Source organism: Rhinopithecus bieti, unplaced genomic scaffold, assembly GCF_001698545.2.
Source record: "Rhinopithecus bieti isolate Rb0 unplaced genomic scaffold, ASM169854v2 scaffold_64314, whole genome shotgun sequence".
In the NCBI taxonomy this organism is placed as follows: Eukaryota; Metazoa; Chordata; class Mammalia; order Primates; family Cercopithecidae; genus Rhinopithecus; species Rhinopithecus bieti.
The window spans coordinates 1012564-1037492 of NW_016824620.1; the positions used below are offsets into that span (position 1 = coordinate 1012564).

The 24929-nt window shown below is 48.9% G+C and overlaps 1 protein-coding gene across 14 annotated transcripts in view; it reads left to right on the top strand.

Annotated features, from left to right (window-relative positions):
• Nucleotides 1–24929, top strand: part of POC1A (POC1 centriolar protein A) — a 90206-nt gene that overhangs the window by 50058 nt on the left and 15219 nt on the right. For 10 of the 14 annotated variants that reach the window (XM_017862504.1, XM_017862505.1, XM_017862501.1 and 7 more), the window contains exon 10: nt 18772–18915. In XM_017862504.1, coding sequence (XP_017717993.1) covers nt 18772–18915 — 144 coding nt within the window. Of the gene's footprint in view, nt 1–1397; nt 1640–4888; nt 5109–9291; nt 9371–18771; nt 18916–21394; nt 22655–24929 lie in introns of those variants that run through there. The other 4 variants (XR_001883428.1, XM_017862507.1, XM_017862508.1 and 1 more) reach the window with 4 other exon arrangements.

Here is a 24929-nt window from a genome sequence, read left to right on the forward strand (position 1 = left end):
CTCCAGATTACATGGGATATACTGGGGCTGTGCACAGCATGGGGGATGCCAGGGATCTGGCTAGGCACCTTCCTCTTATGAGGAGAGGCAGCTTACAAGAATGTCTTTCCTGGAAAGGATTTTCAGGCAGCCCCACTAGGAAGGTGGAAGGTGGATACTAGAAACTTCTGGTTCTGGGAGCCACTTCAAGAACTTAGTTGGCAGTAAGAGCTGCGCTGCCCCAGTGTGTTGGTCTGAGCCGAGTCTGGGACCCAGCCTGAGGTGGTGTCTCCTGTAACTTCACGCAAGTTGTCTCCATTCTCTGCACCCAATTTCTCCCCAGCAGTCTACATTGCATCCTTTGTGCATTTTTCATTTCATGGGCTCACTCTGCAAAGGACCTTCCTGCAGAAGAGAGGCCACAACAGCCTTTGCTTTAGGTGGCAGAGGTTGCCAGATAAGATGCCCCCTTTCATACTCGGGTTGCATTTTCCTCCACCTTTATCTCAATAGAATTCGTGGAAAGTGCTCTGGGTTTCTTAGTTTCCGTGGGAATAGAGTGGATACTAAAAATAAAGAAGATTCAGTATTTGTAATATTTGTTACCAAGCTACAGGTTTTGTTTTTTGTTTGTTTTTTTGTTTGTTTTTGTTTTTTGAGATGGAGTCTCTCTTTGTCACCCAGGCTAGAATGTAGTGGTGCGATCTCGCTTCACCGCAACCTCTGCCTCCCGGGTTCAAGCGATTCTCCTGCCTCAGCCACCTGAGTAACTGGGATTACAGGTGTGCGCTACCACACTGGGGAACTTTTGTATTTTTAGTAGAGACAGTGTTTCACCATGTTGGCTGGGCTGGTCTTGAACTCCCGACCTCAGGTGATCCACCCACCTCAGCCTCCAAAAGTGCTGGAATTGCAGACGTGAGCCACTGTGCCCAGCCCCAAACTACAGTTTTTGTAGAATGTTTCCTGCTTGAAACAGAGCACCTTTGGCCAGTGGCTGGTGAGTAATGTGGAGTTTGCAAGATCCAGGAGTACCAAAGATGCCAGTGCTCCTGGAAGTGGGGCCACCCAGGCCCAGGGCAGGGTCCCAGCTCCTTTTTCTTCCAGAGGCTGCCACTGACGTTATTGCCAGGTACATGTTAAATAATTACTATGTTTCCCACGAGGGAGGAGTTGCCTTTGATAAGCATGAGGACAGCATTTGCAGAAATCCATTAGGTGATGCTAGTTGGGCTTCCCAGGCAGTGACAGTGAAGAGACAGGCCTTTCAACATTTGACGGTTATCATAGTAAGCCTCCTACAGTGGTTCTCAAACTTTAGTGTGCCTCAGAATCACTCTGAGGGCTTGTTAAAACACAGCTTGCTGGGCCCCATACCTAGAGTATCCGATTTAATAGGGAATTCACATTTCTAACAGATTTCTAGGTGATACTGATGCTGCTGATCCAGGAACTCACTTGGAGAACCACTGGTCTTTTGGAAAACAGTCTAGCCTATTGTGACCATGGCATCCTGGGCAAGGGAATTAGGGGAAGAAGAAAGTCTCTTTATCTTCGAAGTTTCTATGACTCGTCATGGGTACAGCTTGGGAGAGGCAATCAGAAAATCAGTGTCCCTCGCAGCCCGCTGTAGTCTGCTGCTTTCCAGAAGAGGAAAAGGGTATGACCTTGGTTCTTTTTTGTGTGTTTGTTTGTTTTTGTTTTTTTGAAACAGACTCTTGCTCTATCACTCAGGCTAGAGTGCAGTGGCGTGATCTTGGCTCACTGCAACCTCCACCTCTGGGGTTCAAACAATTCTCGTGCCTCAGCCTCACGAGTAGCTGGGATTACAGGCATGCACCACCACACCCGGCTAATTTTTTGTATTTTTTTAGTAGAGATGGGGTTTCGCCATGTTGGCCAGCTGGTCTTGAACTCTTGACCTCAGGTGATCCACCCACCTTGGCCTCCCAAAGTGCAGGGATTACAGGTGTGAGTCACCACGCCCAGCCAACTTTGGTTCTAATCTCAGTGCACTGTTTAAAGAAAGCCCAGCCAGGCCTGGTGGCATGCACCTGTAGTCCCAGCTATTCAGGGCTGAGGCGAGAGAATTGCATGAGCCCAGGAGTTCCAGGCTGCAGTGAACTATGATTGCACCCCTGCACTTCAGCCTGGGTGACAGCGTGAGACCCTTTGTCAAAAAGAAAGAAAGCAAGAAAGAAAGCCCAGTGCTGCCCCGTAGGCCTTTTAAACCCGAAGGCACCTACCAAGGCTCTGTTTACAACCAGACAGGCAGGCATGTGGTTTTATTACCAGCTGAGGACATCAGTAGTAAGGAAGATGGGACTCGCTGTGGCTCTGCTGTGAGCCTCTGCCAGGCCTGTTGTTCTGTCCCAGCTCCTGTCCTGCCCCGTAGTACTCCTGCCATTAGTCCAGTCACCTATTCTTGGATCTGTGTTCTCCAGGCCACCTGTCTCCTGTGTTATCCGTGGTGTCTCCCCTGCTGTCTTGGTGTCCTGTCTCCCACTTCTCACCCTGCAGATGTGGATGCCTAGGCCAGCTCCCATCCTCCAGACAGCCTGCTAGGCTTTAGGGAAGCAGATAGGTGAGAGTCTCTGAGCCAGAGGTGACTTGGGTGTATATGGCTTAACATTTGAACCCCAGATGAAGGTCTTAATTTGCAGAGCCTTTTTTTTTTTTTTTTTTTTTTTTTTTTGAGATGGAGTCTTGCCTTTCTTGCCTAGGCTGGAATGCAATGGTGTGATCTTGGCTTACTGTAACCTCTGCCTTCTGATTCAAGAGATTCTTCTGCTGAGGCTCAGCCTCCCGAGTAGCTGGGATTACAGGCGCCTACACCCGGCTAATTTTTTTACTTTTAGTAGAGTCAGGGTTTCACCATGTTGGCCAGGCTTGTCACGAACTCCTGACCTCTGGTGATCTGCCCGCCTTGGCCTCCCAAAGTGTCGGGATTACAGGTGTGAGCCACTGCACCCAGCCTGCAGAGCCTCTTGAAGAGGTGCCTCCAGGTAGCAAGAGCAGAGACAAGCCCTGAAACAGCGATTAGGTTAGAGGTGGCAAGGTTGGAGTGGAAGCCAGAACTCCCTTCTCTGAACTGCCCCCTTGAGGGGCTGGTGGTGTTTCCTGTCACTAGAAAAATTCCCATTCTAAAAGGAAGTAGGTTCCTCTCCAGAGGAGAGTTGCATGATGCTGAGGATGGAAGGTTTATTTAATGACTTAACCAATGGGAGGTGTGTTCTCAGACATCTAGGGAAAAGCATATTAAGACATCACAGGATCAGGAAGACAGAGCAGCCTGACTCAGGAATCCAGACAAAGGCTGGAGGCCCTTGGGTCCAGCTCTGCATGCATCAGTACACATTTGGCACATAAACCCAGGCACACACACTCCTTTGAGAGCTTCATTATCTCTTTCAAGAGTTCCAGAACTGTTTGGGGTTTTCCTTTTCCCCTGGCAACCAAAGCTTGGGCTCGGGGTCATTGGAGATTCCACATGTGCGTGTGGGGAAATGAACCTGAGTCACAGGACAGAAAGTGGAGTCTGAACAGTGATGCTTTCCTACAAGGCACACATGGTCCCAGGCAGAGCCAGGCTGCATGCCTCGAAGGACCTTTTGCTTCACACACTGGGGCCACTGCTATGACACTGCCGTTTTGCCGATGGTGATGACAGGCAATCTAGAGCCCCATCATCACCTCTCCACAGGAGAGCCTACAGAGGCTACAAGAAGAGTCTTGTAACAATTGTTTGCTGTAAAGCAGAGAGGGTGGACAAGAAGTGAGGGCTTTGGCATTTAAGGATCTTTCTTCCCTTTTATTTTGTTCTTTTTGTTTTCATTCTATTTTTTTTTTTTTTTTTTGAGACGGAGTCTTGCCCTGTCGCCCAGGCTGGAGTGCAGTGGCCGGATCTCAGCTCACTGCAAGCTCCGCCTCCCGGGTTTACACCATTTTCCTGCCTCAGCCTCCCGCGTAGCTGGGACTACAGGCGCCCGCCACCTTGCCCGGCTAGTTTTTTGTATTTTTTAGTAGAGACGGGGTTTCACCATGTTAGCCAGGATGGTCTCGATCTCCTGACCTCGTGATCCGCCCGTCTCAGCCTCCCAAAGTGCTGGGATTACAGGCTTGTGCCACCGTGCCCGGCCTCATTCTATTTTTTTAAGCTCCGAAACCTAAACATGAAATAAATGAGCCACAGGTAGAAGTAAGCCTGTCGCTGAAGTCTGACTGTGATTCTTGGGGCCACCGTTCACTGCTCCTAGTGGGGTTGCACTCATCCTTTTAGTCTCTTTCCAGATGGCACCTCCTCCATGCAGCCTTCGTTGGGAGGCCGGCAGCTGGTGAGTTCTTCCTGCTCCACCTGCCTGAAGCACTCTCCTGCCTGGAGCAGTCTTCGTCTCCTGTTGTCTGTTATTTACAGACCTAACTTGTCTCCCTGGAGGGCTGGGGCCTTGCTCTTGCCATGGTGCCCAGTATGTGTCTGGCACATAAAAAATGCTCAGGAAGTCAAAGCATTCTCACGTCTGTGGGCAGCATAAGTTGAGTGTGTGAGGCTAGAGGCGGGCTGTCTTTCTTTTGGCATTTTTGATGGTCTCAGACTAAAAGAAGGAAGCTGCCTTCTGGCCTTATTTGTCAGTTTCGGGGGGGCAGATGACATGGGGTGGTGTGGGCAGTGGCGGGGCAACAGAGGGTGGTAGAGTCTGCATGCCTAGACTAGAAGTTTCAGAACTTCTTTTCATTTTAAATGGAAAAAAAATCCTTTGTGGTTTATATTTTCCAGATTGGACAGCAGCATTGCCATGTGGTGTAAGGGTGTTGGATAGTGCTTGTGTTTATGTTCTTATTGGTTGCCATGGAAAAAAAATCAGAATAGATGGTTTCCATGGAGATTATCTTACAATTAGTTTCTTTGAAGGTCCAGACATTGCTGCAGGATTCGCTGAGTACTCGTTGCCATCAGGGGCTTTCTCTGTGGCAGTGCCAAAGGCTGGTCAGAACGTTCCGTGGACTTAGACAAAGTCATCTGCCTCCCATGCTTGCAAATCCCAGGACGCCAGAGTGGGAGTGATCCTGTGGCTGAGCTTCCTCTTGGAGTCCCACTCGCCTGGCCTCAGCTCCATAGCTCCTTTCGGTCACCAGGAAGTTTTTTTTTTTTTTTTTTTTTAATTAAACAAAACAAAACAAAACAGAAAAACCTTTGTATTGTGGAAATTTTAAGCTAACACAAAAGATAGAAGAATGTAACAAACCCCATGTACCGCTCACCTAGCTTCAACATTCTGCTAATCTCATTTCATCTGTTTCCCCCACATTTTAAAGAAGAGTTTGAGTAGTTTTTAAAATCCCAGATATGTCATTTTTTACTCCAAATAAGGCCATTTCTTGGTTATATAATAGCAGTGCTCTTATCACATCCGATGAAGTTAATAGTTCCTTCATATCAAATATCTAGTCCACATTCACGTTTTCCCACATTGTATCATTGTTCAAATAAGGATGCGGGAAGCTTTGAGAAAAACCCATGTTCTCTGCCCCCCCTTCCCCAACCCATGGTTCTGGTAGATGGAGTAGCTGAGGGGGCTTTGGCCTGGGACTGTCTTGGGCTTGGGGAAGAGGGTGCGTCTGGGCTCACACCACTCTCCTGATGTCCTCCAGGAGAGTTTGGTACTGTGAGCTCCTCACTCCTTCCTGGAGGTGGGTCAGGCACAGGTGGGCCAGCTACTGCCAGCTATCTTGGGGCAGGCATCCGCTGGGGGGCACTGGCTGTCTTTGAAGCCTGCAGGGGGAGGGAAGGGAAGAGGTGATGTAACCTTGGTTCATAACAGCTGTCTGCAACTTCATTTTCCAGGAAAGGAGAGGCTGTTTGACCCATGGGACACTGCCTCCTGCAACTCCTCCCTGGGAATTGTGGGGATGCTGGTGGAGGGCTCTGGCTGATCTGAGGGCTGCTGCTTCTGCGGGTTGGGCAGAGCCAGTCCTGTTTATCTGTCTTGGCAGGCTTTGCTAGTGTCCTGTGATGCTGCACAAAGTATGAATTACGGAGCTTGGGAGTGATGCCTGGGGTGTGGTTGGTGGCTCTAACACTCTCCATTGAACTAAGTGCAAGGAGAGTTTAAAATAGCCAGCCTTTGTTCCGAGGTTTTAAAAATTCAACTCCAGTAGTTACAATGAGCTGTCTTCAAGTGGATCTATAAATAAACCGCTACTGTTCCTCTTTGTCACTGAGAGCTGCGGCGTCTCCCAGAGATGTCGGCTCTGCCGCTCGTCTTCATTAGATGCCTCATCTGTGGGGCAGCTGCAAGCGGAGCTGACACACAGAGTTTGTAATGACAGCAACACATTCCCCTTCAAAAATCCACAGTCCCCAAAAATTAACTACACAGGAAAGATAGTAACTTTGCATTGGAGAAACCTGGCAGAGAGGTCAGTGTCACCACTGATCAAGGTCAACATTCCCTGTAATAAGCCCTTCCACATGAACCCTGTGACACTGTGCACATCACTTTTCTGGTGGTGTCCAACATTTATAACCTGAGTCTAATGATAAAACCCAAGTCAAGGAACATTTGATAAAGTAACTGATCAATATTCTTCAGAATGTCAAGGTCATGAAAGACAAGGGAGAACTAAGGAACTGACACAGATGGGAGGAGGCTAAATACGTAATAAATGCATCGCTAGGATTCTGGAACATCAGGATCTAAGGACATTAGTAGAAAAACTGGTGAAGTTCAAATGGGGTCCCTATTTTGGTTAATGGTATTGTCACAGTGTTAGTTTCCTGGTCTGATCATTGTCCTATGGTTATATAAGACATTAACACTGGCAGAGGGATATATGGAAATTCTCTGTACTATTTTTTGCAACTTCTCTCCAATTCTAAAATTAGTTCAAACCAGTTTAATATAAAAAAAATCTACAGTCAGCACTTGGGCTTTATTGGAATCCTTGATCTCCTTCCCATGGTACCTCAGTTCAAGTGTGTGCCGTGGGAGGGTAGGCATTTCTGTCTCCAGGTAGGGGTAGGTAACCCTAAGATACTCAGCACCAGCTCGTAGTGAGCCCTTGGGAGTGTTTGTGGAGCTGAACTGAACCAGAGCCGCCCTCAAGGGAGCACTAGTGTGTTGAGAGGGAATGCTCCCACACAGGTGTTGGGCAAGGTGGGTTGCCTGCTTGCCTATGTGGTGGTTTCTGAGGATGCTCCAGAGGTACATTTGCTCCAGGAACTCCAGAACAGACTCAGCAGGAGTGTGGGCCTGGCCCAGGATGGACCTGCTTCTTCCTGAGGCTTCCTAGCCTCCACCATGCAGCCCTGCCCCTCCTCTGTGTTCCTAAACCCGGCTCCACCTCGCTGTCCCCCACCCTCATGTGCATTTCTCACTGTAACAAGTGTGATGACCTGGAGGGCTCCAGCCCCTAAAGGCTGGGGTTGTTTTCCAGCCCCCTCTGAACCCCTCCAGGGAAGGAACCGCACTGTGCCAAGGCATGTTCTTGCTGCTTCCTCACAGTCTCTACTGGTTTGAAGTCACTTAGCTGTCACCTCCCTGATTCATCTCACTCTCTTCTCCCCAGCTTCCCTCACCTGTGTGTGTCACTTCAGTAAGATAGACCTCCTAGATCAACTTCCTCCTGGGGGCATGTCGGACACCAAATAACTTGCCATTTCTTGCCTATCAAGGCAATCCTTGCACTGTTTTGAAGAATCACCCCTTTGTGTGGGGGAAAATTCTTGGAAATGCCTGCAGAGCATTCCAGTGCTTGCTGGGGAGTCAGCAGATTGATGGGGGTTAAGCCCAGGGGTGGCCGTCACAGCCCCGGGGCAGCTCCTCCGTCTTGCCATGGGTCTGGATGAGGAGAACGGAGTCTTGGTTTGTGCATACAGCATCTCCTACATGCCCAAGGCCTGTGAGCAACACGGGTGAAATAGGATGACAGGCACCTGCGATCCCTGCCTCAAAGGGACCACTTTCTGAGAGGGGACTGTGAGATGGCCTGTGGTCCTGGGAACCAGGTGGTCCTGGTTCTGTGTGTGACAAGGCCTGGAATCCAGGGGTTGGTCAGGCATGCAGATTCCCCATCCTTCATTTTAGACCCACCCTTCAACCCCTTTATGATTTTTATTTTATTTATGTATTTAGAAATAGGATCTCTCACAGTGTCACCCAGACTGGATTATAGCTCAGTGCAGCCTCCAACTCCTGGGCTCAAGCAATCCTCCCACTTCAGCCTCATGAGTAGCTGGCACTACAGGCACATGCCATCACACCTGGCCCCTTCACAAGTTTTAGTCCAAAGGACACCATGTTGGTTTCCCATCGGCAGGGGCCTGAGGTCAAGGGGTGGCTCTGAGGCCTGACTGTGATCTGTAGTTGTGGAACATCTGATTTGGTTTGGAGGTTGCTGTGTGGACTTCCAGGCCCCATGTCTCTGAACATTTTTTTTTTTTTCTGCAAGCTCCACCTCCTGGGTTCATGCCATTCTCCTGCCTCAGCCTCCTAAGTAGCTGGGACTACAGGCACCCACCACCACGTCCAGCTACTTTTTTGTATTTTTAGTAGAGACGGGGTTTCACTGTGTTAGCCAGGATGGTCTCTCCTGACCTCGTGACCCGCCTGCCTCAGCCTCCCAAAGTGCTAGGATTACAGGCATGAGCCACCACTCCCGGCCTGAACTTTCAGAAATGACCCAGCACCTGCCCTACTCACAGTCTGGCATGGGGAATGTGCAAAGGCACCTTGCATGTTCATAGCCCCTAGATGAAAGCCAGCAGTGGGGCCAAACCCCACCCTCACGCTCAGGCTGCCTGGAGGCAGGACTGGCAGGATGGCCAAAAGTTAGATGGTTTTAGGAAACCAGAATTTCCCTTGGGTTCAGGGCTATGTTTGGAATCAGAAGTTTCTTCTCCTGTTGAATTCTAGGCCAGAACCCTAAATTACAGGGCAAATAAGACTGTAGTGTATCTAGTCTGCAGATATGTGTGGTGAATTCAGTATAGGCTGCTTTTGAGCTTTAATTTGAGAAAACACCTGTGCCCTTCCTCTTGAGAAGATGGACATGAGGCTGAATCCAAGTGAGCTCAGTGTGTTCCCTGCTTCCCTCCCTAGGGGCAGGTTTAGCAAACATGGAGGTAGACAGACATGGATGCCTGTCAACTTTTCATGAAGGCAAATTGTCAAAGACTTGAGGCCAGGACTAAGAAACATCTGTGTCTGTGAGTCTCCTTCTCCGCACTTAGCAGGCTATACAGTGAACAGTTCAATCAAAGATTCAGTTGAAAAGATTTAATCATAGGAGTATGTTTGTGTCCATTTCTTCCAGTTTTGCACAGGGCAGCCCTGCTTTGGAAATGTAGTGACGTGCCTTGGTTTTCAGTGAGCAGTGGCCAGACGTGCTGTTCACCTGGGTCTGTACAGGAAGGGTGAGTGAGATAGCCCAGCTCTTGGCCCCAGGTCACCTTCTCCCCTCTCTTGCCTAGAATCAAGCTTTGGACCAGTTCCTGGACGCTTTTGTTTATTACAGAGTTTCAGTTTCAGGAGTAGACTGGGCAAAGGGCATGGTCCAGTGTTAGAAATTTTAAAAAAGTAGAAAGTTCCACCTTGAGCAGGTATTAAGAATTGTCCATTTTACCCCCCCAAGAGGGGTGTGTTTCATCTCTGCTCAAGCTCCAGCCTACTGACCAGGTGTGTGCAGACCTTGCTCCTGACTGCCAAGCTGTGTACAGACTCCTAAGCAGCGGAGGCCTGACACTCCATGGACTGCGTGTCTGCTGCTTGGGAAACCCTGCCTGGGAATCTCTGCTGCTCTCTTGAATTCCACTGGGAAACTGGGGCTTTGGAAATTGAACTGCACTGAGTTATGACTCTGGCTCTGCGTTTGGAAACTGTAATTCCCAGACTGATGGTGGACCTTGTGGGCCTCACCTGGGGTCTTCAGCCTTGGGTTTGGCCCATTGGTAATGGCCAGTGGAGAGCTGGTGATTTTCACCTTGAGTGCAGAGTGGCAGTGATGGGTGGTGTCAACTGTGTCCTGTGATGGGTAGGTTGGTCCCCTAAGGACATTTCAGTTGTAACCACATGTTTTTTTTGTTTTCAGTTGGGCTTTATAATTTACAAATAGTAACATTCACCATTTTAGAAAGCAAACAGTTCTCTGAGTGTTGACAGATACAGTCATGTAACCACTACCACAATCAAGATATAGAATCTTTCCATCATCCCAAAATGTTCTCTTTTGCCTCTCTGTAGTCAATCTACTCACTTTACCCCCAGCCCCAGGCAATCATTAATCTGCTTTCTGTCACTATAGATTAGTTTGTATTTTTTAGAATATGATATAAATGAACTTATACAGTTATATATTCTTTTTGGTCTGGTTTCTTTCACTCAGTCTAATTATTTTGAGATTGACCCACATGGTTGTATGTATCCATAGTTCATTCCTTTTTATTTCATCAAATGGATATACCACAATTTTGTTTTGTTGGTGAGCATTTGGGCTATTTGCAATTTTTGGCTACTATAAATAAAGCTACCATGAACGTTCGTGTACGTATTTTTCTATGGAAATATGCTTCCATTTTTTTGGGTAAATACGTAGGCATGGAATGGCTGGGACATATAATAGGTGTATGTTTAGCCTTTTAATAACTGTCAAACTTTTCAAAATGGTTATGCCGTCTTACATTCATGCCAGCAGTATATGAGAGTTCTAGTTACTCCACCTCCTTTCCAACACTTGGCATGATCAGTTTTTTTTTTTTTTTTTTCCTTTAGGCTATTCTAATAGGCATAGAGTTGTATGTCACTGTGGTTTTAACTTCCATTATCCTAATGATTAATGATGTAGAACACCTTTTTTTTTTTTTTTTTTGAGACGGAGTTTCGCTCTTGTTGCCCAGGCTGGAGTGCAATGGCGCGATCTCGGCTCATAGCAACCTCCGCCTCCCAGGTTCAAGCCATTCTCCTGCCTCAGCTCTGGAGTAGCTGGGATTACAGGCATGCGCCACCACACCCTGCTAATTTTGTATTTTTAGTAGACACGGGGTTTCTCCATGTTGGTCAGACTGGTCTCAAACTCCAGACCTCAGGTGATCCACCCGCCTCGGCCTCCCAAAGTGCTGGGATTACAGGCATGAGCCACCATGCCTGGCCGAGCATCCTTTTTAACAGTGTCTTTCAAAGAGCAGAAGTTTTGGCCAGGTGCGGTGGCTCAAGCCTGTAATCCTAGCACTTTGGAAGGCCGAGATGGGCGGATCACAAGGTCAGGAGATCGAGACCATCCTGGCTAACACAGTGAAACTCTGTCTCTACTAAAAATACAAAAAAATTAGCTGGGCGTGGTGGCAGGCACCTGTAGTCCCAGCTACTTGGGAGGCTGAGGCAGGAGAATGGCGTGAACCAGGGAGGCAGAGCTTGCAGTGAGCCGAGATCGCGCCACTGCACTCCAGCCTGGGGACAGAGCAAGACTCTATCTCAAAAAAATAAAAAATAAAAGAGCAGAAGTTTTGAATTTTGAAGAAGTTCCTTTTATCAATTTTTTCTTTTATGGATCATACTTCAGCTATCATATCTAAGGAATATGCCTAACCCAAGGTCACAGAGATCTTCTGTTTTACAGGAAAAATGTATATTAGTTTTTTAGTTTTAGGTTTTGGTTTTTGTTTTTTATTTTTTTTGAGATGAAGTCTTACTTTGTTGCCCAGGCTGGAGTGCGTTGGCACAATCTCGACTCACTACAACCTCTGCCTCCCGTGTTCAAGCGATTCCCCTGCCTCAGCCTCCCTAGTAGCTGGTATTACAGGTGCCCGCCACCACACCTGGCTGGTCTCTACTAAAATTTTTGCATTTTAGTAGAGATGTGGTTTTGCCATGTTGGCCAGGCTGGTCTCGAACTCCTGACCTCAGATGATCCGCCTGCCTTAGCCTCCCAAAGTGCTGGGATTACAGGCATGAGCCACTACACCCGGCCTTATAGCTTTAGGTTTTACACTTAGTTCTATGATCCATTTTGAATTAGTTTTTGTATGTGGTGCAAGGTATGTACCGAAGTTCATTTTTTTGCACTTGGATACCCAATTGTTTAATCAACTTTGGAAATACTAACTTTTCTGTACTAAGTTGTTTGTGCACCTTTGTTAAAAATTAATTGGCCAGATACTGGTCTAGAGTTTCTGGATTCTCTTTGTTCTACTAATCTATGTGTCTATCCTTTTACCAATACCACAGTGTCTTGGTTAATATAGTTTTAGACTAAGTCTTGAAATCATGTAGTGTGATTCCTCTAATTTTATTCTTTTTTTCAAAATTGTTTTGGCTTTTCTAGTTCTTTTGCCTTTCCATGTAAATTTTAGAATCAACTTCTTAATACCTAAAGGTGATTTGGGAGGAAATTGACATATTTACAACATTGAGCCTTTAATACATGAACATGGTGTATCTCTTCATTGGTATAGGTCTTCAGTTTTTCTCATTAGTGTTTTGTAGTTTTCAACATACACATTTTGCATATATGTTGTTAGATTTATACTTAAGCATTTTGTAATGTGTTGAATGGGAGCCTCCCTGAAAGATATGTCTACATCCTAACCTCCAGAAACTGTGAAGATGACTTTACTTGGGGGAAAAGATCTTTGTGGATGTAATTAAGAATCTCAAGATGAGATCGTCTTGGATTGGTGGTCCTAAATTGAATGACAAGTGTCCTTAGAAGAGCCACACAGAAGAGAGACACACAGAGAAAGGAGAAGAATGCCATGTGAAGAAAGAGGCAGAGATTGGAGTTATGTAGCCATAAGTCAAGGAATTATGGAGTCACCAGAAACTGAAAGAGGGAAGGAAGCATTCTCCCTTCGTGCCTCCAGAGAAAATGTGGCTCTGCTTTGATTCAGACTTCCAGAACTGTGAGAGAATTAATTTCTATTCTTTTATGCCATCAAATGTGACAATTTGTTACAGTAGCCCTAGGAAACTATTAATAATATATACTTCATGTTGTTTTGGTGTTATTGAAAAGTTAATGGCCAAGAATTTTCAAAAAATAATGAAAGACATCAAACCATAGTTCCAAGAAGCTCAGAGAAACAACAAACAAGCTGGAGAAAAAACAAAACAAAACAAAATCCTAGATGAGTTATATTCAAAGTTCTAAAAACCAAGGATTAAAAAAGAAATCTTGAAGGTAGCCAGAGGAAAAAAAACATATATACAGTGGATCAAATGTAAGAATTATGAAGAATTCTCATGAAACTATATAAACGGAAAGAGTAACATCTTTAAAGTTTGAAGGAAAAACTGCCAACCTAATATTTGTACTCAGCAAAAATATTTTAGAAATGATGGGGAAGTAAAGACCTTTTTTCCCCTAGACAAACCAAAGCTGACAATTTTTTAACCAGCAAATTTGTATTTATAAGAAATATCTAATTTCTCTCTCTTCTCCTTCGGGGATTCCAATTGTCCATGTGTTAGAGACAATATTGTCCTGTAGCTTATGGAAGCTCTGTTCTGTTCTATCCCTCTGTGTTTCAGTTGGAGGAATTGATCTGTCTTTAAGATCAGTAATTTATTTTCCCATTGAGCCCATTATAGCCATACTTCTCTGTTACTGGGTTTCTTATTTCTGTTGTTTCCATTCAACTCTTTCTTATAATTTCTGCCTTTCTGCTGAAATTCTCCATTTGATCATGTGTGTTGTTCAGTAGAGCCTTTACCATATTAATCATAATTATTTTAAATTTTGTATCTCGTAGTTTCAACATCTAGGTCATCCGAGTCTGCTTCTACTGATTGCTTTGTCTATTGACGGTGGGGTTTTTTTTCTGCCTGCCTTTTTGTGTCTCATAATTTTCTATTAAATGCCAAGCATCATGTTTAGGACAGTAAAGACTGAGGTAAATAGTCTTATCAGGAGTTGAGCTTAGTTTAGTGTTACCTAACTTACCTAGGTTGAGGTCTGGGTGATAGAGGATTTTCTCAATCATTTTCCTCACTCTCACCTTTCAGCCAGCCCTCTGGTCTTGCCTCTCAGAGGGGCATGCTTTTTTCCATGCTCTTGGCTCTCCTCCCTAGATAGGCTGCTGTTGCTTGGTGCTTGCTATTTTTTTGTTTTGTTTTGTTTTGTTTGTTTTGTGGGGTTGGGGTGGGCTCTGTTGTCTTGACCCAGCTTCAGTCTTAGGCAGACTCTGTCTCCCTGAGTCTCAAAAGTCAGACATTCTTAGCGGTCCTGCTCCTTCCTCATTGAAAGGAGACCTTGATAATCTCAGCTCAGGATAGTTTCCTGCCTCTCCATCAGTGAGGGGTGTTTTTATCTTTGCTTTTCCCTAGTAGCTTTAGGATGCTCTTCTACAGGGGAGAGGTCCTGGCAGGGCTTCATATCTTTCCTTGCTCACTCCCCTCTCCTAGGCCTGCACCTCCAGGAATGGTTTTCTCCCATCTACTGTTCTGCCCCCATTTGTTTGTCATGAAAGCCCAGGGGAGGTCTGTGGAGAAGAACCTGTGCATGGGTGCAAGGTCTACTTGTGCCTGTGGCACCTGGGGGTTCTGCACTCTTACCCTAGTCTACACTTGGTCTCCAGCAATTTGTTAAAACTATAACTTACCCACTCGTATGGCACTTGGTGTCTCTTCTCTTCATGCTTTGCCATAGGTGACCCACAGCTGATGCTCACTTTCTGTTTTCCTTGGAAGTGTCTGTCTTTCCTTAGATTTCAGGCTACTGGTTGCTCTGTGACTTCAGCTCACTGATTTAAGAGAAGTTATGATTCTTTTACTAAGTCAGTCTTTTTTTTTTTTTTTTTTTTTTTTATTGAGACGGAGTCTTTGCTCTGTCACCCAGGCTGGAATGCAGTGGCGCGATCTCGGCTCACTGCAAGCTCCGCCTCCCGGGTTTACGCCCTTCTCCTGCCTCAGCCTCCCGAGTAGCTGGGACTACAGACGCCCGCCACATCGCCCGGCTAATTTTTTTTATATTTAGTAGAGACGGGGTTTCACCGTGTTGGCCAGGATGGTCTCGATCTCCTGACCTCGTGATCCGCCCGTCTCGGCCTCCCAAAGTGCTGGGATTACAGGCTTGAGCCACCGTGCCCGGCCTGATTGTCAGTCTTTTTCTTGTTAGGATGGAATTAACACTCTCCCCAGCTTTATATATCCTAGGCAGCAGCTCCTTATCCATACTTGTATCTTGATGGAAGAGTGAGATCATGGTCAATTCGGAGACCTCTCAAGAAGTCAACTCCAGATGGGTTGATTTCTTGTCACAAGGAAGATCTACAAGCTGTTTCTTTTTGTTTTTAATGAAATGTTGTGGTTTGGTTCCTCTTGTCTCTGGGTGGCTGAGTATCAGCCACAGATATTTAGGCAATTCCTGCTGTGTGCGAAGTGCTGAGCTCCTGGTGATGTATGAAAGGCAGGCAGCAGAGGAAACAGGAACTGAGGTGGGCAACACTTAACCGACTGTAAGAAACCAGAGTCCCACCTCAGGGTGGCATGAGAGGAGACACCTGCAGGCCCCAAGTGATATTTCCGAAAGTTAGAGCCATCTCTTGAGAGTCACCTTTTTTTGTTTTGGTATTAAGATATTTATATTTGGCAAAAGTGAAATGTTGTTGAATTGATGTAGATATATATGGGTATGTGTGTGGGTTAATCTTTGTTGTTATTTTAGTGAGCATTACTTTTTATTTTGAGATGGAGTCTTGCTCTGTTGCCCAGGCTGGAGTGCAGTGACGTGATCTCAGCGCACTGCAACCTCTCCTGGGTTCAAGTGATTCTCCTGCCTCAGCCTCCTGAGTAGCTGGGATCACAGGTGCCCGCCACCATGCCTGGCTAATTTTTGTATTTTTAGTATAGATAAGGTTTCACCATGTTGGCTAGGCTTGAACTCCTGACCTCAAGTGATCCCGCCTTGGTGTCCCAAAGTGTTGGGATTATAGGGGTAAGTCACCGTGTCTGGCCTTTTTGTGTTATTTTATTCATGTTATACTTAACTGAGAACCACCAGGCAAAACCCCTAGGACCCTTTGATGTTGAACAGACAAAACGCTGATGTGACTTTTGCATTTAAATGCTGCTTGGGTTATTCTGCCACTGTCATTACTCATGGCTCTGGTATGACTGTCTCTTCCCACTCTTGTGTGTCATTTTCTTATCTCTGCTTTCTTGCTTATTTGCCCAGCTCTCAGGGAAATGCCACAGCTCCAGAGTGCTGGCATGCAGGTGAGTGGCTCCAGAGCTGTGAGGGGCGGGGCTCCTGGCCCTTTGCTACAGTGCAGACAGTGGGGAGATTTCATTACACAGAAATTTTACCTCGGTGGGCTCTGCTCTTTGGGGTGTTGAGTGTTTGTGGAGGGCCTGCTCTGAGTTCAGCTCTGTGCTGGGCAATCATTCCAGGGTAGCTGGGTTGAGGAAGTAACGCAAAAAGCGTTAGACCCAGGATTCAGAGGCCTCTACAGGGACGTTGGAGAGGAGTTGTGCACATGGAAGCCCAGCTACAGTCAATGTCACCTGCCAGAGGCTGTCTCATGCCCAGGAAGAGCCTGAATTTTGGGTTCAGATCCCAATTCTGTTATTTGCTGGGTAACTTAGAACAAGTTACTTAACCTCTTTGAGCCCAAGTGTCCATATCTGAAAAACAAGGTTCATAATGCCTGTTGGGAAGGGGCCATCATAAGGATGAAGTGAGGTTACATGTATTAAGTGAGGTGACATTAAATGAGGGCACACAGTGGATGGCAAGTAAACCATGGCAATTGCTGGACTGGTGGCGTATTAAGTGCTGTGATGTTTTCTGATGAGAGTGGGCAAGGAGGCAGGGAAATGGCTCCAGGCAGCCCTAGAGTTTGAGGCTGGTTAGTTTTGGACAGTCATTTTCTGACTGAGCCTTAGTTCTCTTTCTTGTCAAATGGAGACAGCCCATGAAAGTGTGGTATAGGTGGGAAAACATGGTGGCTGCTGCAACCCTCTGTTGTAAAGGCCACCTCTCCAGCTTGGAGCGCCGTGGCTGCTGTCTTTAATACTCCCTTGGAGCTGGCTCAACTTTGGCTCATCCAGGAGGGTTTCTATTGCTAAAGTCAGTGGTACTCACCCTGCCTCCCTGCAGCGTACACTGTGCTTCCAGAGGCTGAGCTCAGCACTGTCCGTTTCTGGGCCATTCTGCAGAAACTCAGATTTTCCATTCCCTCCTTCCTAGGCAGCCAGCAGCACCAGACTCTGACCCATTCCATGACAATGCTGGCTGTGGGACAGAAGAGTTCCCTGCTCACACCCTTCCTCCAGTGGAGGAGTATGTGTGTCTGCAAGTTAGGGGCTCCTCTGGAAGGAGTGGGCACAGCACTGAACATTTCTTAAGAAAGGCCTGCTGTTAGCTTCAGATAAGCATCTCTCACAGCCCAGCCATTTGAAGGACTGGCCCAGTCTAGATGAGGAAGTGGAGGCCCAGAGCTGGTCAGTGAGTGTCTGAGTCACCATTCCTCACCACTGCACTCTGCTGTGTCTCCTGACAGAACTGCCTTAGTCTGGGGGCCACTGTGGTAGGCTGAAGTCTATCCTGGCAAGGCTGGTGGACTTCTGAAACTTCCTTTTGGGATGGGCTTCTGGGTAAGCTTTGAGATCTGAAGCACGTTGATTCCTGGAGGACTCAGGATTCCTGAAGAGACCCAGCCCTGATGGCCGAAGTTGTGGAAATGGCCACGGAAGTGGTCGACATGCTGATGATAGGCGTGTGGACATGGTGCTGCTCATGTTCTTAAGAACATCTCTCTGGCTCATGTCTTACATTCAGGTTCTCCTATAGCCACCACGAGGGCCAGCATTTTTCCAAGTTCAAATCAGCATGCCCTTGAAAGTTTGTGATCTATGAGAATAGAATACTTACCTAATAAAGGAAAACATGCAGATAGGGTCCACGTGCTGAACCACATTCCCGAGGGAGCAAGTCCACAGAGGAACTGCAGGCTCTAAGACCAGCCCTGCCCTTGGACACCCATGGCTCCAGCATCCCGCCCACTGAACATGTGCACAGCACTTCCTCAGTCCACAGAAGCCTTTGTGCATAGGACAAGGAGCTGACTTTTCTGAATTTGGGGGCTGAAGGGCCTTAGGCAGAAACACTAAGCCCCTCACCTCCTGAAGTCCTATCTGAAGCCGCCCAGGGGTGCCTTTCCTGTGGATTCAGATTCCTGCCAGCCATGTGCCAGCCTGGGACATGCACACAGCAATCTTTGTTTTTCCAGGGGATCTGGGCCGGGATGGGGTTGGAACACCCCTCTCCCTGCCACACACACACTGCCACCAAGTTCTGGGCCACAGCTCCTTGGGCCTAGGAAAGGCATTTGTGAAGCCTGGCACATCCCCATATTGGGAGGTGGGGAATTAGAGTTCAGCTGACCAGGAAGAGGAGGTACTTCAGGCCCAGGCCGGGCTTTAGCATCTCTGGACTCACCTGGATGCCTGCTGGTGGGTGCCAGCTGCTTGAAGTGATGGGAGGCAGCCAGCCTCCCTGTGGGGCTCTAAGAGCAGGCTGAGGGCACTCACTGACCTACCTGCCCTCCTCCCCAGGCCCCTTTCTGCCTGAACCACGAGGCGTTCTGATTCCACTCCTCACTTAAGGCCTCTGCCTGGAAAGGTGTGCATGTGGACCCAGATGTGGGAACGCCGCCACGCTGCTGTTTCTCACTGACGCTTGCAGCTTACCTTCTCAAGTTTGCTGGTGGTTTTCCCTTTCATCTTTTGAAGGGACTATTCCTCTCACAGTATTTCTTCAAGCACTGGATAGACTGAGGAACTTTTTTCTTTCTGTCTTTAGCCAGAAGTGGACTTCCCTGGCCCCTCAGGCAGAGGCAGGAGTGTGGAGTCTGTGCAGAGCCAGCCCCAGGAGCCCGTGAGCGTGCCCCAGACGCTGACCAGCACGCTGGAGCACATTGTGGGCCAGCTGGATGTCCTCACTCAGGTAGGCCACAGTGTGGGTTCACCCATCATCTGCACTTGGTCCCACATTTGGACCCTTTGAAGTTGGACAACAGGTGCTGGATTTTTAAAAACATAATTATAATGGACCTGTTTTCCAGTCCAGATTAATGACATTGCAGAGCCTTCCCGGGGATCCTAGCTCTTGGAGCCATTCAAGCCCTGGCCATCTCCCTGGCTAGACTCCAAAATCCCCAGTGCTGGGTACTACTGAAGTGTGCTCACCTAGAGCTGGCCTGGGCCGCTGAAGAGCTTTGAAAGAAACACTGTGTTTGTTTATTCCTCCCACTCTTTGCTGGATAGGCACTGCAGGGGCATGCCAGGGAACTGAGTAGTGAGTCAGGGCTTCTGAGAGCCTAGGCTCTGAGTTTGAGCCTAGCCCTTATTCTCTGAGCAACCTTGGGGAAATCCCTTCAGTTCTCTAAGCCCTGGTATGTTTATCTGTAAAGTGCTGGTGGTTGTGGGCTCTGCCTGCCACATTCATGATGAGAATTAAGGGAGATGAATCTGGGAAATGTTTGACCCATGCCTGGCCCTAGGTAACTGCTCAATGAATGTTAGTTGTGGTTCTGACCACCCTCATCACTGAGATGGATATGGGCCCTGCCCTTGGGAGCGTAGGTTGGCAGCCATAACACAGGCTCGTAGTGTAGCAGTTTCATTAAGCGCAAAATCCCCTGACAAGAGGTGGTGGCCAGCACTAGGGCATGCTTGGCAGGGCCATCCCACCTGAGGGAGAAGAGAGGTCCTGGCTGTCTATGGCTCTGAAGAGGCCATGGGCATGTCCAGGGAATGAGTGAAGCTCCAGGTGGCTGGCATGTGGATATGTGGTGGTGAGGTGGGGGGCAAGGCGGGATTTAGAGGTTCCCCAATTCCTCATCTCCTTGGCTCCTGAGGCCACGCAGGGACTCTGCAGATCCTCCTCTGCCATGCCATCACATGGGTAGAGCGAGGCTGCAGGAGGGACACGTGTGGCCCATGAGGAAAACAGAAAGGTGTTAAAGCCAGGGGGCAGGGGGTGGGGAAGCAAGGAAGAGTGGTCTCCAGTCCAGCTCACATGAAGGATGCAAAGGACCCTTGATGTCACTAACGGAAATGGAGCTGAGATGGCATGGTATCCTTTCCCCAGCTTGGGATCGTGGGCTAAGTGAGAAAAGCTCTTCCAGGGTGTGTCATCAGAGCCCAGCTGGGATGGCATACCTTGGGCCCACTGAAGAAAGCACTCTTGAAGGGAAAGGCCAGGTGTCATGACTGAGGGCTGTGGAACTCCAGGGCACAGTGTACAGACCTTGCTGAGAGGCTGCTAAGCCCTGAGAAGAAGGCATGTGCTGAGAGTGATGTGAGCAGCATGCAAAGACTTAAAAACCACCCCACTTCAAACCCGTCAGCAACTGCCTCATGTTTTTCACAGCCTCGCCAAGTGAGAGATTAGGGGAGGTGGAATCAATTAGAACTTTATAGGATAAAATTGGAAATTAAGTCTGAGAAGGTGGTTAAAAATAGCTTCATTGGATCCAGAGGAGTATAACACTAAAAACATTTCCTGTCACTGTGTTTTAGGGGTGCACATGGAAGGTTTTGTTATGTGTTCGCAATTAGGAGTATGATAGTAACTTTTAAAAAACTTGCATCACAGAGAATAAGTGAAGGCTGGCCTGTGGCCTGTGGCCTTCGGCCCATGGCTGGGTGTCTGGGTGTCTCAATGCCTCTGTGGCACCCTGGTCCTACCTCACACCATTCAGCCCCTTTGCAAATCCAACTGGCAGGCCACCCCCGACCAGATGCCAGCAATATCAGCCAGTCACCTGCTTTGCAAAACTGACAGTGTCTGTGTGTTTCTAGATGCCATAAAGTGAGGCATGTTCTTGACGGACTCAATGCATCCCGAGGAAACTTGAGTTCTGCAGATGAAGCACCAGTTGAGGCCTTAAAGTTCAACCCATTTTCAGAACTGTGCATAGCACCTTTGTGCTAATCCTGGCAAGTTCTCCTTGGGCTTGGCTGTTGGTTGTCTTCTAGGCCCACCTTTCTCTCCTGGAGTTGAGGTTTTCTCTAGCTGAGGTGTTTCAGTCACAGCCAGAGCTATCTCCACCAGGGGGTTGAAAGTTTCCCTGCACCTTTCTCTTGGCATTGGCCCAGCAGAGGCAGGCCCACAGCGGGCCCCGCTCTGGATGGTCCAGACTGACCCAGCCCTCCCCTGAAGCTTAGTGCCAGACGACCACCACCATCCATCTTCCCAAGTGGCTTGTTCAGCTAGGCTTCCTACTTGGTCTGTGGGTATTGGTCTCAGGTGCCACCCCATCAGCAAGCACTCCTCACCATCCACCGAGTCCTGAAGAGCCTTTTTGTTCTGGAGGGGTGGGATGCCCAGCCACCCCAGCACTGATTCCTACTAAAAAGTCATCCATGTGAATTATGCTGTTCTCCTCCGTCGCCCCCACTACCCCTTCCCTCCCCCACAGGGAAGTCTACTTCAAAGTGGCCTTTGAGAGGGAAGCTGTCTTCCAGGTCCTTCAGGCCTCCATCCTGCAGAACATCCTTCCAGGCGAGAGCCATGGGGCTACAGCGGGCAGTGGCCAGGGATGTTTTCTGAGTGAGTCACAGAGTCTCCAGCCCCTGGGTAGGATACCCTATTTCAAAGGCTCACAGTCTTCAAAGCCTGCCTTCCTGCCCAACAGGCTGGTATGGCCCCATGTGGCAAGGTCACCTCTGTGGATGTTTGTGGCCTGTCTCTCACCAGTCTGGGGGTCAGGGACCCAATCTCAGTCCTCCCCAGGGTGACACCTTCAGCAGCTCCTCTGTGTAAAGGAAAAGCCTGGAAGCCAGGAAGCTGAGTGAGCCGGTGAAGAGGTGTGGCTTTAGCTTTGTCTGGCTTGCCCACTGCCTAGCTCAGCAACCTCGGGCAAGTCACTTCGATTCTGTGTGCCTTAATTTCAGAGCTGATCATAGTACCCACTTCATAGGCCTCTTGGGAAGCTCCTTGAACAGTACCTGACAACGCCGTGCACTGCTGATGTGTTGGGTGCTGCTCCTGTTGCTGCCATTGTCGTTATCCAAGGCTTGGGGGCCAGGGGGATCTGCATGACAGCACCAGAAATAGCTCTCCCAATTCTCCACTGTCTCATGAAGCTAGACCCTTCCCTACCCAGGAAGCCATTCCTTGGCCCTCAGAGCAGAGGTGGCAGGTTCCTTCCATGCACACACATTCACTGAGCCCACTCTGTGTGGTGGGCCCTGTGTGAGACCCGGCCCCACCTTCAGGAAGAACTCAGGACTGAATCTGCCGAGGTCGGAGCCAGGTGTCCACAGAGGAGCCGGCAACTGGAATCACTGGAAACAAGTGGGAGTCCAGACACCGGGTCAAAGCCATGGGTCCTCTGGTGTGGGTAACAGAAACAGCAGCCCAGGAGTTCATCCTCACCTGATGGGACACTAGGCAAAGTCGAGGCCTGACCCATGCTGAGGGTCTGGGGTAGAGTGGAGATAGGGACACAGAGAAGTTAAGACATGAGCAAGGGCAGTGCTATCATGGCCCCATCCCAGGGGCGATGAGACAAACAGCACTTTGGCTGGCCCCTGCAAGGCTCCTGGTCTCCGGAGCAAGCCAGCAAGTGGGGCAGCTTCCCCCAGCCTTCCCAGGCCAAGAGGCCTTGCAGATGAAGAGGAAACCAAAGTGCCCTTGGGACTTGTACAGCATCAGAAACCCTTTAACTCCAGAAATGGGGTTGGTGTTTTACTTTTTTGTGAATGCCTTTTTTATAAAATCCATACATTATTTTTCAAAAGTGTATTTATATGGGGAAAATAGACTTTGGGGTGACCTTGCGAGCCGAGCAGGTGCAGTCTTCAGGCCTCCCCACGTAGTTGTTTTAGATGGAAAGTCCTCAGAGTGTGGGGATCACATACTCATCATAATTGTCATCCTCCAGGTTTTTATCTGAGGCCTGCCACTTTCCAAGGACTTCCCTGTGTGGCCCTCACTTTATCCTCCCACCTGGCACGTGACAGCAGCATCATGCCAGGTGCAGATAACGTGTTAATAATGACTTGTTGTGCCTGGACCAGCCTCGGGGTCCAGCCAGCCTGGGGCTTCCCCAGGGGGCCAGGTGATCCTGATCTCAACCACTGTGGGTCAGAGCTTCCCCAGCTTCCCTTGCCAAACAGTTTTGGTGGAGTTAGAGATGGCTTCATCAAGAAATTCTGCAAACCAAACTTGACCTCCCTGAAAGGTAAGGCCAGAAGCTCTTGCCCTGGGCTCTGTGATCAGAGAGCCCAGCAGGCTGAGCGCCTTAGGTCAGCAGCCAAAGAGCACACATACCCTTGCCCTGGCCTGCCCCTGTGTGGGGATGACCCCTCCTTGCCCCCAGCAAACACTGAGCTTGCTGTTTGGGGTGCCGTTGGTTTCTTCACTAAGCTTCCTTGGGGCCCTAATCCCAGCTGATGCCATGCTTTGAGCAGCTGGGGTTTGTTCAGCTTTACCGTCCCCACCAGCTGTGGGGAGCAACTGTTCCTCCTTGGGTTTCAGGGCTCCTCTGTTCACCCAGTGAGCCACCTGCCCGTCAGCCTGGGCACACCTCCACCATTCATCACCTGGGTGACCTTGGGCAGGTGACGTCAATCCCAGAGCCTCAGTCTCCTCCGTTGTAAAATGGGGAGAGACATCTCATTGGGTCCTCTGAGCTCTGCTGTGCGGTTCTTGGTTAACTGGGTGTGCTAGACTGGTGCCAGCTGTTCTGTGAAGCACAGCAGTGAGTCGATGTTCTCCTGGGAGCAATATGGGAAAGCACCAGGGCAGGCTTGTGGCACAGGAACGACAGGAGTGGACATTCCACAGTCCCCATGTCGCTGGACTCAAGTCCCAGGAATGCTTTTGAGCTGCCAGTGAGACTCTAGTGTCTGGCTAGGCAGGAGGATAAGAGAGGGGAGAAAGAAGAAGTCATTCCCCAACCGGGGAAGGAAGGCACAGGTGACAGAGGCACTGGGGTGCACATAGACACTGTTGAAAATCAGGCATGGGTCATGGTGCCCATTAGATCAGACCCTTTAACCCGGACCTAGGCAACACGGGCCAAGATGGAAGCTCTTCGAAGATGTATATAGTACTTCCTGTGACAGTACATTCTTTGAATGTAGATATTGTAATGGTTTTTAGGGAACATGTATTTCATAACAATGGAACTGAGGATTTTCTTTAGAGGACTTTTTGTTCCTCAAGCCCCCTGTGGGAATTCTCAGGAACTGCTAGGCCTGAGGTCAGGAGTGTGGGCGTCACATGCTGCAAGCTCCCCACCCCACTGAGAGATCATACGCCCCTCCCTCAGGGTCCAAGGGCCCTGCTCTGAGCCTGTCCTGAGACCCACCCCTCCCCTGTCCCCTCTGGAGAGAGCACACGCCTGTCCTGTGGCTGCCCTGGGGTCATTCACCTGCTGGGCCTGCCTCAAGTCTTCTGAGAAAGTTGGCTCGACCCCAGAGGCCCAAGGGTTCCAGAGAAAAACCCAGACCAGGAGTCAGAAGCTGCAGCTGCTCAGACCCGGGTCTGCCTCTTTTTGGCTTTCCACCGAGGGGAGATTTTAAGCACTGCCCCTCTGTCTGTCTGTCCGTCCCATGGGGTGGACAGCAGAGGTCAGCCTCTCAGGTGGGGCCAGGACTTCCCCTGAGGCCTTGTTTCATCTGCCTGCCCCCAGGCCAGGCTCCTCTGTTCTGAGCACCCCGGAGGACTCCAGGCCAGTCCCCGAGGCTGCTAGGCCAGCCTGCCCAGGGATGGGCGCTCAGTGGGTGTACAAGCAGAGGCCCTGACCCTGACCCTGGTACTCCTTCCCCTTGTGCTCTTGGGGGTGCTGCCAGGTGATCTAGGGGTCTTTTTCACAGATGCCAGAAAACTCACCAGTGAGCAGGGAGAGAGGCTGTTTCCACAAATAGTCACTGCTGCATGAGCTCACCTCCACACTGGCTCCGTGGCTTCCTTCATGAACCCTCAAGAGGCCAGAGGGCTGCTGC